This window comes from Colobus angolensis, unplaced genomic scaffold (assembly GCF_000951035.1).
Source record: "Colobus angolensis palliatus isolate OR3802 unplaced genomic scaffold, Cang.pa_1.0 Scaffold137, whole genome shotgun sequence".
Classification (NCBI taxonomy): Eukaryota; Metazoa; Chordata; class Mammalia; order Primates; family Cercopithecidae; genus Colobus; species Colobus angolensis.
The window spans coordinates 1,890,169-1,907,408 of NW_012114455.1; the positions used below are offsets into that span (position 1 = coordinate 1,890,169).

Genomic DNA, 17,240 nt, shown 5'->3' on the forward strand with positions numbered 1-17,240 from the left:
TTTTTTGAGATGAAGTCTTGCTCTGACACCAGGCTGGAGTGCAGTGGTGCGATCTCGGCTCACTGCAACCTCCGCCTCCTGGGTTCAAGTGGTTCTCCTGCCTCAGCCTCCTGAGTAGCTGGAACTACAGGTGCGTGCCATCATGCCCAGCTTGTTTTTTGTATTTTTAGTAGAGCTGGGGTTTCACCATGTTGGCCAGGATGGTCTCCATCTCCTGACCTCGTGATCCACCTACCTTGGCCTCCCAAAGTGCTGGGATTACAGGCGTGAGCCACCATGACCAATCCTTTTTATTTTTATTTTATTATTATATTTTGATACAGAGTCTTGCTCTTTCACCCAGGCTGCAGTGCAGTGGCACAGTCATGGCTTACCACAGCTTTGACCTCCCCAGGGCTCAAGTGATCCTCCCACCTCAGCCTCCAAAATAGCTGAGACTAAAAGGCACATACCACAATGCCCAGCTAATTTTTGTATTTTTTGTAGAGATGGGGTTTCACCATGTTACCCAGGCTGTTCTCAGTCTCCTAAGCTCAAGCAGTCCTCCCGCCTCAGCCTCCCAAAGTGCTGGAATTACAGGTGTGAGCCACGGCGCCTGGCCTTAGTACATCTCTGATGAAGTTTTCCCTGTGCATTTTTTCATAGTTGTAAACAAAATATACAGTTTCGGTCCTTTTAAAATTTAGTAGTGGATCATACATTTTCCCACATCCCTGTCTTCATAACCACTATTTTAATTGACTTTTATATTCTGGTAGGGTTGTTACAGTCTACCTAATTATTCCTGTTAGGCAATGTCTGATATTTTTTTTTTTTTTTTTTTTGCCAGCTTTTTGTAAGTCATGTTGTGAAAATAACATCTGTATCTCTTCAGTTTTTCCAATAATTTCCTTGACGAGTTCTCAGTGTAATCAGGTCAAAGATCAGGAACATTTCAGTAATTGATATATATTGCTAAATTGTTTTCTGTGAGGGTAATACCAATTTGTATATTTGAGTATCATGCCTGTTTATACTCTAATTGACCATATTTCTAATGACTATTTTCTTCCATGTGTTCAGTTTTTTACTTTTTCCGAACTGTTATCTATGCCAGTGTTATCCAATAGAATTTTCTGCAGTCATAACAATACTGTATAATCGTCACTGTTCAGTATCATAGTTAGGAGCCACATGTGGCTGTTGCACCGTTGAAATGTGGCGTGACTGACGAAATAAATTTTTAATTTGAAACTAAGTAGCTGCATATGGCTAGTGCTACCATATTTTATATTGTGGGAGTATTCTGCTACTTTTCACTCTTCTGTTTGAATTTGCTCACTCACATGCCATTTGCCCATGCGTGGTGAGATTGAATTTTTACCTGAACTTGGTCCTCTAGACTGTTTAGGGACAGCAGACACATGTTCCCTGTATATAAGTTTTGTCTACAAGCAATCATAGTGCACTGTGGAGAGTCACTGCTTCCCTGATAGGTAACGCAAGTCTAAAGATTACTCCAGTTGATCCTCTCTGCCTCCTTCTCTTCTCAATGATTGTTTCATTTCTAAATGCCATCCATTTCAATCATACCATATATCCTCATCTCCCTTTAGTTTTCTTTTTGCTATTAATAGTTTTAGCTTTTCAGTCTAATGTCTGATGCTGATGTCCTCTGTTTAGCAGGGATGGTGAGAGAAGGTCAGCTAAATGGCTCATCTGCAGCACACAGTGAAATAAGAGGTATACTGTTTCCTATTCTACTCTTTATCACTCTGTAGCAGAAAGTGTTTCTAGGTCCTTGGTTAAGACTATAGAGAATGTTACTTTGAACCTCACATTGCCAAATTTAAAAAAACACTATAGAGAATGATTTTCCTCTCCTACCCATTAACGATTCTATCTTTTCCTGTCAAGTCTATTACAATGTAGTGAAAAGATCAGTTAATTTTTAAAGAAGTACTACTGGGTGTGGTGGCTCAGGAGGCCAAGGTGGGAGGATTGCTTGAGCCCAGGAGTTTGAGACCAGCCTGAGCAACATGGCTAGATGTCGTTTCTACAAAAAAAAAAAAAAAAAAAAAAAAATTGAAAACACTGCCAGGTGTGGTGGTGTGCGCTGCAGTCCCGGCTACTCAGGAGGCCGAGGTGGGAGGATTGCTTGAGCCCAGTGAGCTATGATTGTGCCACTGCACTTGAACCTGGGTGACAGAGAAAGACCTTGTCTCTAAAAAGTAAATAAAATGTTAAATAAATTACAAGATTCCTAGCATCTCCTGTCTTGCCTTCTGAAGGGTTAGGATTGACTTAAGTATCTGCAGCTTCCGATGCATAAACCTGTTTTGTGAAACTTCATTTTGTTCTCTTTTCTTTCTCCCCACAGGCTGTAGTACATGAGTGAGCTAGAGAAATCACCACCGTTAGACCAAGCTGTAAGGCCCGACCACGGACAGTGTTTAACAAATAAACTTACAAGAACCCAACACAACTCCCAGAAAGTAACAATAGCCAGAGGTTGAAGGGCGGGGTAGAAGAGGGGGGAATGTTCCAGCGTAATCCTTCATACCACCTGGTTCTTGATATTCTGCTGCCTGTTCAAGAATAAAAGTGACAGCAGGACCCAAATGCAGCTCCCGACCCACTCCCCAGGCTGGACATGCTTGTGTCCGCACAGCACACCAATGTGATACCTCCACTGACTGGCTGCAGCTCTGCATGAAGGACTCGGGGTCTAGATGCCATGGAATCACCGTGGCTGTTGTTGCAGTTTTGTACTCTATACTTGGTTTTTCAATTAAGCTTAATGGCTTTTTTAAAACATGACTTGAAGCTCTAGTTTTCTAGATCTTTTACAGTGTACAGTATTTTACATAACTGAGCTGTATTAAAAGCTTGTTCATTTACTTGCCAGGACCCTGGCTCTACTTTTAGAGTCATTGTAGAAAACTCTAACTTGCATCAAGGTACTAACTAATAAGCTTAATTTTAATAACCCAAATTTTAAAGGTTCTGATCTTTCACCTTGGGGTGATCTCATTCTTAGGACAACCGTTTACTTACCTGATTCCTTGGAGTAAACTTCTGCTCTGTTGTCCTGACCATACATAAGCCCTAGAACTATAGTTAGTGTGTTGCGGAATTTTAGTTTTGAATCCTGTATAAAAGAACTCCAAGACCTAGAAGGCAATTTATTTATGAAATTTATTTTCTTATATAAATTACGTATTTCTCTGGGCAGACAGCCTTCACCTTATTGCACTAATAGCACATCTGTAATACCAAGCTACAGGACAAGTCTTAACAAGAGGTTTGTATTCTTCAACGTAGCACTTGTCTACCAGGCACTGTAGAGGGGAGTGATGAGGAAAAGCCAGGACTGCTTAGGAGGATGGGAGGGGAGGGGGCAACATACACCCTTCTGACAGTTGGTTTCCTCCCAGGAAGGGGAACATGCAAAGCTGACTTCTGGATTCTGGGAATGGGAAGAGTTGGGAGGCTGAGAAGCCCAACGCAACCCTGCAGCTCACCTCCCTTTATTTCTGAGGGAAGCAGGGACTCATCTTTTGCTCACTTGTAACAAATCACTCCAGCCTAGCTGATGCTTTGGGGTAAACAATGGAGTAGGAATCATCATCAGAATTAGAATTAGCAGCAATTAACAGGCAATACACTGCCACAGTGAGGCGGGTGTCATCCAGGTCCTGGGGACCTGCAGGCTGTGTATCCTAGGGAGAGGTGCCATTCAAGACCTGGCGCTGGCTCTGGAAGTCTCTTAACCTAATGCAGCTGGGACTCATTAGGCTCAGACGGCTCCTGACCACACTAATTATTAGCAAAGCTCTGGTGTTGGGTTCCAACCATTGGTCAAAGCTGTAATGAGACTGAGTCTGTAGGCAGAGTGAAGGGGGTGCCTGAGTAGGAAGGGGGAGGCCTGCTGGGAGAGGGTCAGTGGGCAGTGATTGTAACATGATTAGGCCCTCCTTGCAGATGGCGGCTCTGCTGAACGGGGATGGGGTTGGAAGGAGCCACAAGCCCCCTCGCTCTGCCTTTGTACTACACTGAAAACAAGTTGTTCAAATACTCTAAAGCACATTCTTGATACAGGAAGAAGGGCTTGTGGGGAAAGCGGCGATTTGGTATTGGGCAAGAGCCACATTAAGCCTTCATGAGGGCAGCCACCACAGCCTTGGCATTGAGGCTGCGTAGGTCACAGTAGGTCTGGCCGGTGCCCACAAAGACGATGGGTTTGCTTGTGATGTACGTCATAGAAATAGCAGCTCCCACCTAAGTGGAGAAAGGGGACAGCCAATCAACACGAGCCCACTTTCCACTCACCCTGTCAGGAACAGGAAGCGCTGGAGCCAAGGTTTCCTTGCAGCCTCAGCTCCTTTGTGGAGGATGCCCATTCCACCCTCCAGTCTCACGTTTACCTTGTCATCAATGGTATCAAATTTGGTAAGAACAATGCCATCAATGAGCCGAGGTGTCTGAGCCATAGAATGGTCAGCCAAGGCTCTATTGAACTTGACCTGGAAAGAAAAAAGGTGATAGAAGTATAAGAACCATCTAAATTGACTAAAGCTTAAGTTGTAAAGGGAACTGGGCCCACACTCTCACCAGCTGGTCCACGGCTTCATTGCCTACTAAGGCTTCTCCTACAAACAGCACCAAGTCAGGTGTATTGACAGTAATGAGTTTGGCCAGGGCAGTCATCAGAGGGGCATTGTCTTGCATGCGGCCCGCCGTGTCCACCAGCACCACATCAAAGCCTTGGTTACGTGCTAAAGAAAGAAAGTGGTCAACTCTGAAAACCTGGACTACAACTAATCTCATTCCCAGCTTCCTTTCAAAAAATCCTAGTTTGGCTACCTGTTCACTGTCTTGGGCCCTGGATTTGGTTCCAAGGTAATGTGAGAAAAACTTGATTCTATGCTTGGCCATCACCAAACATATTCAGGAAAAGGAGGACAACAGGATAAAGGTGACCAAATTCAGGCTTCTTTGGTTAGGATTATTAACTTTGCCTGCAACTACATCTATTACCCAAAAGCAGAGCATGGAAAGTAACTGATCTGGCTTTTTACTGTAATTAACGAGTCTGTGGTAGCACAAGCCTGATCTTCTGCAAATTCCAAGAGAACCAAAGGAGGAAAAGGGACCCCAAATAAGCCCCCAGACTTCCCGTGCACTGTACCAAAAGCAATGGCTTCCATAGCAATGCCAGCAGCATCCTTGCCATAGCCCTTCTCAAACAACTGCACCATGGTGCGGCCACCATGCTTCTCTGGAGGGTGTAGGGCACTCAAACGCCGGGTGTGTGTACGCAGCTGCTCCACAGCCCCAGCACGAAATGTATCACAGGCAGCAATGAGGACACTGAAGCCGTTCTCTAACAACCAGAAGGAAATCTGTGAAAAAGAAGCGAGAAAAGTCACCTAAAGCCAGGATTCTGAGACACGAGAAGTACAGAAATATCAGCGACAGGCTGGGGAACTGCACTGACCTTGGCAAGATTAGTAGATTTCCCCACTCCATTAACACCGCAGAAGGTGACAACATAAGGGCGCTGGCGACGCTGGGCGTCCATGATGTCCCGGAGCATGTCTACACGACGCTGTGGCTGCAGAATCTGCACCAGGGACTCCTGTAGGGCTTGCTTTACTGTGGAAGTCACCGCTGAAAGAGGAGGTGGAGGAGGTTTGCAGCTGTGAAACTTAAAAAATGCTCTCAAAAATGCCTAACAGCTTTCTGAGCTAAGGGGACTAAGACAGTTAACTAGACTCTTTTCCCAGAAATCCAGAACAGACGCACATTACAAGGACTAACTCATTTAATCCTCTCAATAAACCTTAAAATCTAGGTTACAGAGGTTTAGAGGTTAAGGATTTTGCCAAAAGCCACATACCTAGTAAGAACGGAGGTCTATGCACTTAACCTCTTGGTACACATAAGCACTTTCTCACTTAGGGCAGTACTTACTGCTGAACGTCCCCATCACCTTTCCTTCCAACTTGTTGGCAACAGATTCACAGAGCTGGACAGCAATGTCTGCAGCCACGTTCTTAGCTGAGGAGAGGGGGACAGGTAGGTCAGTTCCATGTCAGCAACAACCAATCTTTACGGTACAGGTGAGAAACGCTAGGTGACTCTGCTCTCAATGACCCGTATCCCGTGAACATGAGTCAGCTCGGTCCTCAGAGCTTACCAATTAGATGATCACGCATCTTGTCCAGCACAGATTCCATGTCTTCACGACTCAAGCTCTTTGAACCCACAAGGCCCTTCAGCATACCAAACATGCCACCCAGTGTTCCCTTGGTCACACTGCAGGGACCAATACACACAGATGACAAACACACACAGAGCGAGAAGGTGGGAGCTGTATCTTACCAGTTTTGCAGATGCATATGCCACCCCCCACCTGAAATCTCCTTACCTAGGTTTGGTGGAGTTTTGAGCAGCCCCTTCATCATCGGAGCTGCTGCAGTCCAGATCCTGAAGCTGCCCCCCAGGCCCAGTCCCTCGAATCTGGAAGATACAGGGAAAGGAGATGGGGTCAGAAACACTAAGGTCTCTGAGGAAAAAGTCCACATTGCTCTATCTCTTTCATTTGGGGAAGCTCCAAGTACTCACCCCTCATTCAAATCCAAGGACCATGTTCCCACACTCTACTCCCTCCCAATTTGTTATTAAAGTTGACCTTCACTTTGGCCCCTGTTGCCTCTTACCAAGTTGATGTCCTCAGACAAGGCAGCCTCAGGGCTTCCATTGGCGGCGGGAGAACTGTAATCCAACGCTTCTTGGTTGGCACAGCCACCCAGTTCCCACACCCGGGGTGCTTTTTTGCCCTTCTCCTTCGGAGCATCTGACTTCGCGGACTTGCTGCAACAGGTGATGATACAAAGGGTTATGGTGGAGAAGCGGGAAAGGAAACATGAGCCGGAGACCAGAACTCCCTTGCACCCATCATGTCTAGATCACAGTATTTTGAGATTACTGGAGAAGAGTGCTCACTTGGACTTCTCCATACCCCTCCCATGCTTCTGAATGAACTCCTCTCGCTTCCTGCGGATCAGCTCCTCTTTGGAAAGTTCTATTCCGTTCTCAGGACCCACTGGAAGACCTGACTTTTCTGCAGGGACGGCTTTGCTGGTAGCCAAAGGACCATCAGAACCTGTTGGGAAAAAACTCACTGAAGGAAAAAAAAGACAATCTCAACCACTAGACAATGGCTAAAAGTCTTCCAAATTGTTCAAAGGAAATTTGGACCAAACATCTTGGAGTTCACAAGGCCTGGGGATTATAGGATGGTGAGCATTTGAGTGAGAACGAGGCAAGCAATGACAGAAGGAAGGAACACCTCAGTCCTTAGCACCGTCTTAACACCTTTCATGTCCCAGTGTATCCAAAGAACTCAAACTCGCCTTCCTTCTTGGCCCCCTTTTTTTTGCTACTCTTTGCTTTTTCCTTGGGCTTTTCCCCGCGTGTCTCAATCATGGACCTCACAGGTTTCTTGGCCTTTTCAGAATCTTCAAATTTCTTCATGGTAGTGGGAGCTCGGATCTTACTGCTCTCCTCTGCTTCACTAAACAAAAAAGAGAATGGTTTATCTTTCTACCCCGTGCAGGAGGAAAAATAACAGTCCAGAGAAAGGACTCTCACACCCAAGAGGACAATGAGAACTGGGGAGCAAATGAGGAATGTCTTTGAACACAGCAATTTACCACCTTGAACCACCTTCAGAGAGATCATCAAATCAGGGAAATAAATTGATTTTAGAGAAGGCAAGTCTCTCACCGAAGGAGCCGCAGGAAGTCATTTTGGAAATCAAAAGTGCCATTTAATAAACTTAAAGCACTTTGCTGTTGGATCTCCGTGCGGTACTTGTCCCGAAACAGCCGGTGCACGTCATCTATCAATTTGTCTACATACGTCAGTGTCAGGATCTTCTGAAAACCAACCTGTTTAGGGGAAGAAACAGAGCCGACAGATCTGCTTACATGCCAGCCTAGAATGGAGGGACGCCAACTCAACCCTGGCTTTCAGAGATAGGTTCAGCTACCTGGCTGGTTTCCCTGTCCTGACAGGCAGCCAAGCTCCCTGCCTGGGCCCAGTAGCTGCTGTTTTCCCCCAACTACCTTTCTACTTTTTTCAGTTACGTCATCATATACACTGGCTGCAATTAATCAGAGTTCTCTTAATAATCAGGACTATGTTAACAATGTAATCGTCCCTCTACAGCACCCCACTTACCACAAACACCAGCTCAAACTGGTTGTCCAATTTATACTTGAGTGTGAGTGCCTCATGGGTGAAGGAGTTGTTACCTCCCCGTTCCTGGAGAAAGAGTATGTCTCAGTGTTCAGACTATCCCCAGAAAACCCAGGTTTGGGCCCTGGGTTTGGATTACCTTTGGGAAAAAGACTTTCCCTCAAACTCAAATCTGTCCCCAGGACAAGAGGATGCTGGGGCACTTCTCTCTGGCATTCCACCAGAAATGAAAGAAGATAACCAAGTTGGGGGAAGGAGGTGAGAGGCAGCAAGGCACATAGGAGCCAAAACGGAAGTAGTCATATAAACAATCAGATTATTAGCAGCTATACAGCATTCAGTTTTGTAAAGGTGTTTTCCCATCTGTTATTTCACCTAGCCTCGAAACAACAAAACCAAGCTGCTGGGGATAAATAGAGGGAGCGGAGGGGAATACCAAAGGCGCCGGAATTCGGCTAGAGTCCAGACGCCGGAGTGGGGGTCGTCACTAAGTTGCGGGGTACCCTGAAGGGGACGAGAAAACGAAGCGGAGTCCGGGTTACGCGTGAGTGGTCAGTTTGAGGTGGGCGGGGAGGGTGGGAGGAGGCGCGGAATAGAATCGAAGGGACCATGGAGCGGGTCAGGAAAGAAGAGCCTGGAGTTCTGATCCCACGGGGGCGGTACCTGCAGCAGCACGGAACGAATCAACGCGTTAACGGGCCCGGTGCATGAGTCGCTAACGCCCTGGAAGCACCAGAGCACAAGCCCACCCTTGGAGAAAATGGTGAAGAAGTCGAGCATGGCGGCAGCGGCAGAGGAGCTGGGGCCGGCGCCGGGAATTCAGGCCGCGATAGCCGCCGCTTCCTGCTGCGCCAAGCGCGGGACACGTCACACCAGCGGCCCCGGAAACCGGCTCAACCGCACTTCCGCTCGGAACGCTGGGTGCCCTCCCCATCTCCGCCCGAGGGCGCGCAGGCCTGACGTATCTCAAAGCCAGCCAATGGCGGGTGGGAGCGGACCTGGGCGGGGCTCCCGGAGAGGTCACGGGGAGACGGCCACCTATAGCGTGGGGGGGGGCGGAGCCCTGAGGGCCGCTGGCCAATTGGCGCGCTCGTCTGAATGGCGTTTGGCGCGGAGCAGTGACGGCTGGGATAATAGCGAGGCAGGTGTGCCGCTCTCAGAGGGTCCAGGTCTCAGAGGGGCTATGATTCGAAGGGTTCTGCCGCACGGCTTGGGCCGGGGCCTCTTGACTCGGAGGCCAGGCACTCGCAGAGGAGGCTTTTCTCTGGGTAAAGTTGAGGACGACAGAGGGTATTGTGGTTCCGGGGTGTCCCCAACCTCCGACTGTGTGTCCTTCAGGACCCGAAACCGTGGCCCACGCTGGCAGGACAGTGGGTCGGCTTGGGGAAGGGGGTAAGCTTGCCTACCAGAGCTTGTACGGGCTGTGCAGGTGTATGGCTCCCAAGGCAGCCCTTCTCAGGTGGCAGATCTCACATCATTCTACGTTTCCGCTTACAGTCAGACTGATTGATAGGTGGTACAGATGTGCATTAAGTCCTGCCCGCGTTCAGGATGCTGTACTTAGTGCTGTTGCGGTGAAGGAGTGAAGAGAAGACGGGATTCAGTGAATGTCCTGGAAGATGGCTAGAGTGTACCTAGAGAGGGAGAATTTCAATAGACAGTAGGCCAGTTCAAGACTGGATAGAGGCCGGGCGCGGTGACTCACGCCTGTAATCCTAGCACTTTGGGAGGTCGAGGCGGGTGGATTACCTGAGCTCAAGAGTTCGAGACCAGCCTGACCAACATGGTGAAACCCCGTCTCTACTAAAAATACAAAAATTAGCTAGGTGTGGTGGTGGGCTCCTGTAATCCCAGCTATTCGGGAGGCTGAGGCGGGAGAATCGCTTGAACCCGGAAAGCGAAGGTTGCAGTGAGCCGAGATTACGCCATTGCACTCCAGCCTGGACGACAGAGCGAAACTCCATCTCAAAAAAAAAAAGATTGGATAGAACTCAACTTAAAGAATGCTTTACACTGCTAGCTAGTATAATGGTGGAAGTACATGGAGCAGGTGGGAACTGAGATCAGCCTTGAAGGATGTTTACTGGCTTAAGAAAGGTGTGTGGGCCGGGCGCTGTGGCTCAAGCCTGTAATCCCAGCACTTTGGGAGGCCGAGACGGGCGGATCACGAGGTCAGGAGATCGAGACCATCCTGGCTAACACGGTGAAACCCCGTCTCTACTAAAAATACAAAAAAAAAACTAGCCGGGCGAGGTGGCGGCGCCTGTAGTCCCAGCTACTCGGGAGGCTGAGCAGGAGAATGGCGTGAACCCGGGAGGTGGAGCTTGCAGTGAGCTGAGATCTGGCCACTGCACTCCAGCCTGGGTGACAGAGCGAGACTCCGTCTCAAAAAAAAAAAAAAAAAAGGTGTGTGTTCCTGTCTCTGAATAATTGAGTGCAGATTAGGAGAAAAATATTGTTCTTATGCAAGGAACTAGGAAAAGCCATCTAGATAGACAGTGTGAGTAGTAGCATGAAATGTAGTGTGGACAGGTGAGCTAAGGCCAGACCAAAGAAAGATTGCAGTGCTGCTGAGAAGAGTTTGAGTGAGGTATGAAATGGCAAAATGATTAATTTATTTAAGGTACTTACTGAGCACTTACAATATGCTGGGTGTTGCCATAGGCTGGAGATTCAGTGGTGAAGGTAAACACAGCCTACCCCCTCATGGATTTTAGAGTATGTAACAATACAAACTCAAAGCTGCAATTGTGACCAAGAGACCATGTAGAGTTTGAGCTGATCTGGGGGTCAGGAAAGGCTCTCCGGAGCACGGAATTAGCTAGGCAAGGAAGTGGACACAGTTTCAAAGCAGAGAGCACGTGTAGGTTCCCTGTGGTGGGAGGAAATAAGGTGCCATCAAGGAACTAAAGGGCCTGGAGTGTAGGGGAGGATAAGATGAACAGGAGCGAGATTGTGCAGTACCTTACAGGCTCTGTTTAAGACTTTGGACTTTGGTTCTTAGAGTAATGGAAACTCACTGAAGGGTTTTAATCAAGAGTGTTTGTGATTAAATTTGTGTTTTGAAAAGATATTTCTAGCTATATTGTAAAAACGTTCGCAGCAGGGGGTGGGGTGGAAGTGGGGAATCAGTGGGAACAATTAGGATGCTTTTGCATTTGTCCAGTTGAGAGATGATAGTGGCTTGGCCTAGGATGATGGTGGCAGAGGAAGAAAGGGGACAGATTGAGGAGTTAACGTGGAAACCACAGCCCTCAGGACTTGATTATAGATAGGATATAAATGTAGCTTTGGTTGTGGTGCTGGATATCCAGGATAAGGTGCTGCTTAGAGGTGCCATGCTTCAGAGGGTGCCGTGACTTGGGGTGTGCCAGGGCCTCTTGGTCCAGAGGCCTGGAAGACCCAAGAGGGGATGACGGTGCAGTTCAATATGTGAGTTGGGATCAGGAGAGGTCTATGCAGGAGGTAATGTAGAAAATTAATTTTAGGGAATTGAATCTTGCAGTGCTCGGCACAATGCATGAAAAGGGAGACTGATGGAATGTGGACTATTCAGAAAACTGTGGCAACACTGTTGGGTGCAAGGTGACCTTATGAGACGGACTGACAGTGGGGACTGCCAGCGGGGACTGCCAGCGGGGACTGACAGTGGGGACTGACAGCGGGGACTGCCAGTGGGGACTGACAGCGGGGACTGACAGTGGGGACTGCCAATTCATGTGTCTGTTTAGCTCACCTTTTCCTGTGTCCGTTCTCCAACCCCCCAACCATGTGGGAAGGAAATGTGTGGCCCTCTGACCCTAACTACATCCCACAGACTGGGATGGAAAGGTGTCTGAGATTAAGAAGAAGATCAAGTCGATCCTGCCTGGAACATCCTGTGATCTACTGCCAGACACCAGCCACCTGCCCCCCGAGCACTCGGATGTGGTGATCGTGGGAGGTGGGGTGCTTGGCTTGTCTGTGGCCTATTGGCTGAAGAAGCTGGAGAGCCGACGAGGTGGTATTCGGGTGCTAGTGGTGGAACAGGACTACACGGTGAGGCCTGGGGTAGGGCAGAGTCATGAGTGGGGCAAGAAAGATGACTCACATTTTATTAAGGACCCTAGGGACAAAGGAAGGAGAGGAGGGGAAGACCTCAATCTCAGGAGATCCAATGGGCAGAGATTGTGCTTTGGACCTTGTTGAGAAATTGTCCTAGGATCTTCCTCGATCAAACCAGGAAGGTTGGCAATAAGGTTTATTCTTTTGAAAGCAGATTTCATAATATTGGATTTTTCGAGATCTCACAGCTCTGCACTCAAGCTATAATTAAGTGTCTCAACTTTCTTTTTTTTTTTTGAGACAGAGTCTTGCTCTGTTGCCCAGGCTGGAGTGCAGTGGCACGATCTCAGCTCACTGCAACCTCTATCTCCCAGGTTCAAGTGATTCTCCTACCTCAGCCCCCTGAGTAGCTGAGATTACAGGGACACACCATGAAGCCAAGCTGTTTTTTGTATTTTTAGTAGAGATGAGGTTTCACCATGTTGCCTAGGCTGGTCTCGAACTCCTGACCTCAAGTGATCCTTCTGCTTTGGCTTCTTAAAGTGCTGGCATTACAGGCATGAGCCACCATTTCCCGCCCTCAACTTGCTTCTTTCAGGTCCCATTACTTGTGAGGTTTTTGCATTTTGTTGTATTTATTTATTTTGAGACAGGGTCTGGCTCTGTTGCCCAGGCTGGAGTGCAGTGCAGCCTCCACCTCCCAGGCTCAAGTGGTCCTCCCACCTTAGCCTCCCGAGTAGCTGGGACTGCAGGCACGCACCACTACACCTGGCTAATTTCTGTATTTTTTGTAGAGATGGGGTTTCGCCATGTTGCTCAGGCTGACCTCGGATTCCTGAGCTCAAGCAATCTGCCCGCCTCGGCCTCCCAAAGTGCTGGGATTACAGGCATGAGCCACCACCCGGCTGCTTTTTGCACTTTAGATGTTCCCATTTGCATTGCCAGCTAGCCACGAATCTTGCTACTTTACTTCAATCATAACCTTTCATTTTCCAAATGGTAGATCAAATGTTAATCGTCTGCCCTTGGACTTCCAGGCCATTACCATTTTGTACCACTGTGTCAGCTCTTTCCAGATGACTGACCCTCTCTGCACATCCGCTACTAATGATTTTAAACACTGTTGCCTTCAAGTTGACATATGCATGGGTCTTAGATTATAGACTTGCAGATAGGACTCCCCTTCAACTTTAGGTGTATAGCTCAAAGCTTTCATTGCGGTACTCTAGTCACATGTGATAGGTGACCTCAACTTTTCTTGTCTTTCCACAGTATTCACAGGCCTCCACTGGGCTCTCAGTGGGTGGGATTTGTCAGCAGTTCTCATTGCCTGAGAACATCCAGCTCTCCCTCTTTTCGGCCAGCTTTCTACGGAACATCAATGTAGGTGCAATGATATTGGGGATGTTGGGGTGGTAACCCCTCCTTTAGCCCAGAGTGGGGAGGAGCCCAGCTAGCAAGGTAGCCAGAGTGCAAGAATGGGTCAGTCAACAAGAAGTGGGGGGCCCTGGCCTTTCTTCCTAGGGGTGGGTGCCTCAAGGTCTGGGGCACTGAGCCCGGGGAGCTGTGGGGGAAGAAGGCGGAAAACTCTTCCTCGCATCCTTAAGTCAGTCTCTTTCAGGAGCTTCTCTCTGCACACAGGAGTACCTGGCCGTAACCAGTGCCCCTCCCCTGGACCTCCGGTTCAACCCCTCAGGCTACCTCTTGCTGGCTTCAGAAAAGGATGCTGCAGCCATGGAGAGCAACGTGAAAGTGCAGAAGTGGGTGCCTGGCACGGCCTCTCAGTTGCTTTGCAGCCAAAGGTGTTGGGTGGCTCCTGCACCAGATTAGGAAGGGAGAAGTGGAGTTGGTAAGACAGATCCCTGCGGTCTAGGACCTCAATGTGTCAGGAAGGAAACACACAGACCTGCAATGCCCGGTGGGAGTGCTGTACCGTGGATATGGACAAAACACTGCCAGGTGCTTCCTAACTTGTCAGAGCATGAAAACCACCTGGAACACATCCCAGACCTAATAAACTAGAATCTCTAGGGAAGGAGCCCACAAATCTGGGTTTTAACAAGAACCTGAAGTCAGGAGTTAGCAAACTTTTTCTGTAAAGGGCCAGATAGTATGTATTTTAGGTTTTGCTGGCCGTACAGTCTATTCTAACCACTCTGTTATCACAGTATGAAAGCAGCCATAGACAGAAGCACAAATGAAGGAGTGTGGCTCATTTATGAAAACAGGCAGCAGGTCAGATTTGGCAACTCCTGCTCTAAATGATTCTCATGGTTAGGTGAGGGTGGGCATCTTTGTGATGCAATATGGCCGGAGGCTTTATTTCTATGTTTATTTAGCAAACACCCAAGTCTCACAGTGACATAAATATCCTAAATGCTGTACAGATATGAACTCATTTAATCATCAGAACATCCCCATTTTACATATGAGGAAACTGAGACATAAGACACTAGTAAGTGGTGGCAGTGGGATTTTATTTGAAGCCAGCAGTCTGGCCTGGGAGTGTTCTGTTGGTGCCTCCGCTATGAGGCAGCTCTGGGGGACAGTGTCCCAGAGGAGATACCTGTACTCAGGAACAGGATTGTAAAAGGAGTGGAGAGGAGGTGGATCCAGGCAGGAGTGGAGGCAACAAGGTTACCACCTTGTTGTGAAAGTTAATGGAATAGGCTGGGTGCAGTGGCTCATGCCTGTAATCCCAGCATTTTGGGAGGCTGAGGCAGATGGAACACCTGAGGTCAGAAGTTCGAGACCAGCCTGGCCAACGTGGTGAAACCTCATCTCTACTAAAAATACAAAAATTAGTTGGGTGTGGTGGTGTGTGCCTGTAATCCCAGCTACTCAGGAGAATTGCTTGAACCCAGGAGGAGGAGGTTGCAGGGAGCCGAGTTCGCGCCATTGCACTCCATCTTGGGCGACAGAGCGAGACTCATTTCAAAAAAAAAAAAAGTCATGGAATAGACCGGGATAGCAGGGAGCTCTGTGTGCTGAAAGGAGACGAGGGAGTAGGGAAGGAAAGGCAGTCAAGGCTGAAGAGCCTGCCTAGGCGGCTTGGTCTTCAGCCACTCAACAGTGAGGAAAAATAGGGGCATTTGGGGCAGAGAAGTGACATGACTGAGCTGGACTCCCCACTTGTGAGGATGGGGTCCATACTTCACCCCTCTGCACGCTCTCCTCTCTGACACACATATGCCGACCCACACGTTTATCTCAGACAGGAGGGAGCCAAAGTTTGTCTGATGTCTCCTGATCAGCTTCGGAACAAGTTTCCCTGGATAAACACAGAGGGAGTGGCTCTGGCGTCTTATGGTGAGGCTTGCTGGCAGAGGGGACAGCTTTTTCCCTGAAGGTAGAGACTAAGGGGTGCCACAGGTTGGGAGTCTCGGGTACCCCACAGCCAAGCTGAAGGAGGAACACTTTCCTCCCGTGTCGTGGGGACTGCCCTGGGCCATGCTAGTTCTCTATCCTTCAGCAGGCTTTGTCTCTGTGGTTCAGTTGGTCAGGATGACCTTTCCTGGCTTACAAGCCCTCGAGAGGGGTTGGGGGCACAGGAAATACAATCCGAGAGCAGAAGTCCTCATCTGTCTTTGTGACAGTTCTCTTTTTCTTATCACAGGGATGGAGAATGAAGGTTGGTTTGACCCCTGGTGTCTGCTCCAGGGGCTTCGGCAAAAGGTCGAATCCATGGGAGTCTTTTTCTGCCAGGGAGAGGTGACACGTGAGTCTGAGCTTGTTTCCTCTAGCAACTGGGGCATAGGCCTAGACTAGGTCTTATCTTCTCAGTCACAAGCTAAGACAGGGCTGGGGGGGATAGGGGTCTCCCCTGAGAGCAGGTCCTAGGCATCCTGACCCGGGTTCCCCACTGAGCTGCGCTGTGACTTGTGATCTGCTTGATGATTACACCTCAGCACTGTCCTGTCAGAGTGTAGCCAAGCTCGTGCCAGCTCCCTCATCTCTGTTTGCTTCAGTGTCTGTAGGAAAGCTCCCATCCTTCCAGCTTTCTTTCCTTAGGAAACAAGTGAAATCCCCATTTCTTTCCTTTTCAGGGCCTCCAAGGCCTATTTTTCATATTCCTCTCTGCAGGTTTTGTCTCTTCATCTCAACGCATGTTGACCACAGATGACGAAATGGTGATCTTGAAAAGGATCCATGAAGTCCATGTAAGTTTCTAGTTTGGTGATGTCCTTTACCAAAATGGAGGGACAGGAAAGGTAGTGACTCTCCTTGTTTTGGTCTTCTTTGACCCACTTTCCACTATGGGTAAAACTAAGGCTCGGCCGGGCGCGGTGGCTCAAGCCTGTAATCCCAGCACTTTGGGAGGCCGAGACGGGCGGATCACGAGGTCAGGAGATCGAGACCATCCTGGCTAACACGGTGAAACCCCGTCTCTACTAAAAAATACAAAAAACTAGCCGGGCAAGGTGGCGGGCGCCTGTAGTCCCAGCTACTCGGGAGGCTGAGGCAGGAGAATGGCGTAAACCCGGGAGGCGGAGCTTGCAGTGAGCTGAGATCCGGCCACTGCACTCCAGCCTGGGCGACAGAGCGAGACTCCATTTCAAAAAAAAAACAAAAAAAAACTAAGGCTCAGGAGGCAGTGCACCTCTCAGGGTGCTTGGTATGTGGTCCAGGTCTTCCCACCCCTCACTCTCTGGTGCCCGCAGGTGAAGATGGATCACAGCCTGGAGTACCAGCCGGTGGAATGCGCCATTGTGATCAACGCAGCCGGAGCCTGGTCTGCACAAATCGCAGCACTGGCTGGTATTGGAAAGGGGCCGCCTGGCACCCTGCAGGGCACGAAGCTACCTGTGGAGCCAAGGAAAAGGTAACTGTCCTCTGGGCAGCTGAGGAGGTTGGTGAGAGAAAGAAAGAAATGACATCAAAGTTGGATAGCATGTGTGTGTGTGTATGTGTGTGTGTGGGGTTGGGGAGGGGGTGTGTGGGGGTGTGTA

General features: G+C 48.8%; 3 protein-coding genes across 6 annotated transcripts in view; 2 read left to right on the forward strand and 1 right to left on the reverse strand.

The window, feature by feature from the left end:
• FAM118B (family with sequence similarity 118, member B) overlaps positions 1-3,155 on the forward strand; it is a 50,531-nt gene extending 47,376 nt beyond the window's left edge. Inside the window, exons 9-10 of one of the 2 annotated variants that reach the window (XM_011934634.1) lie at positions 1,666-1,722; positions 2,360-3,155. In XM_011934634.1, the coding sequence (XP_011790024.1) occupies positions 1,666-1,722; positions 2,360-2,373 (71 nt within the window). In that variant the 3' untranslated portion in view covers positions 2,374-3,155. Of the gene's footprint in view, positions 1-1,662; positions 1,723-2,359 lie in introns of both variants that reach the window. The other variant, XM_011934633.1, reaches the window with a different exon arrangement.
• A 3-nt stretch (positions 3,156-3,158) lies between these two features.
• SRPR (signal recognition particle receptor (docking protein)) lies at positions 3,159-9,367 on the reverse strand. Of its 3 annotated transcripts, XM_011934640.1 has the most exons (15): positions 9,209-9,367; positions 8,911-9,090; positions 8,230-8,313; positions 7,774-7,937; positions 7,401-7,561; positions 6,991-7,150; positions 6,705-6,858; positions 6,413-6,504; positions 6,182-6,300; positions 5,956-6,042; positions 5,480-5,652; positions 5,171-5,384; positions 4,594-4,757; positions 4,407-4,505; positions 3,159-4,260 (listed from the first exon to the last, which is right to left on the reverse strand). In XM_011934640.1, the coding sequence occupies exons 2-15, from the start codon at positions 9,025-9,027 to the stop codon at positions 4,132-4,134; spliced, it is 1,917 nt and encodes a 638-aa protein (XP_011790030.1). In that variant the 5' UTR covers positions 9,028-9,090; positions 9,209-9,367; the 3' UTR covers positions 3,159-4,131. The 3 variants fall into 3 exon arrangements, with proteins under 3 accessions (XP_011790030.1, XP_011790029.1, XP_011790031.1); XM_011934639.1 differs by lacking the exon at positions 9,209-9,367 and having other exon boundaries at positions 8,911-9,205; XM_011934641.1 differs by lacking the exons at positions 8,230-8,313; positions 9,209-9,367 and having other exon boundaries at positions 8,911-9,205.
• Positions 9,217-17,240, forward strand: part of FOXRED1 (FAD-dependent oxidoreductase domain containing 1) — a 14,781-nt gene continuing 6,757 nt past the window's right edge. The window contains exons 1-8 of the mRNA XM_011934637.1: positions 9,217-9,515; positions 12,065-12,285; positions 13,564-13,674; positions 13,933-14,051; positions 15,506-15,600; positions 15,908-16,009; positions 16,375-16,451; positions 16,953-17,113. Of these exons, the coding sequence (XP_011790027.1) occupies positions 9,227-9,515; positions 12,065-12,285; positions 13,564-13,674; positions 13,933-14,051; positions 15,506-15,600; positions 15,908-16,009; positions 16,375-16,451; positions 16,953-17,113 (1,175 nt within the window). The 5' untranslated portion in view covers positions 9,217-9,226. The remainder of the gene's footprint in view (positions 9,516-12,064; positions 12,286-13,563; positions 13,675-13,932; positions 14,052-15,505; positions 15,601-15,907; positions 16,010-16,374; positions 16,452-16,952; positions 17,114-17,240) is intronic.

Bases quoted from the DNA above. Each gene is read 5' to 3' on its own strand.
- SRPR (XM_011934640.1), bottom strand. From the start codon at position 9,027: ATGCTCGACTTCTTCACCATTTTCTCCAAGGGTGGGCTTGTGCTCTGG. The intron at 7,562-7,773 runs GTGAGAGACTTG...TTTTTTGTTTAG, and splicing joins GACTTCCTGCGGCTCCTTCG to TGAAGCAGAGGAGAGCAGTA. The intron at 5,653-5,955 runs GTAAGTACTGCC...CTCCTCTTTCAG, and splicing joins GGTGATGGGGACGTTCAGCA to CGGTGACTTCCACAGTAAAG.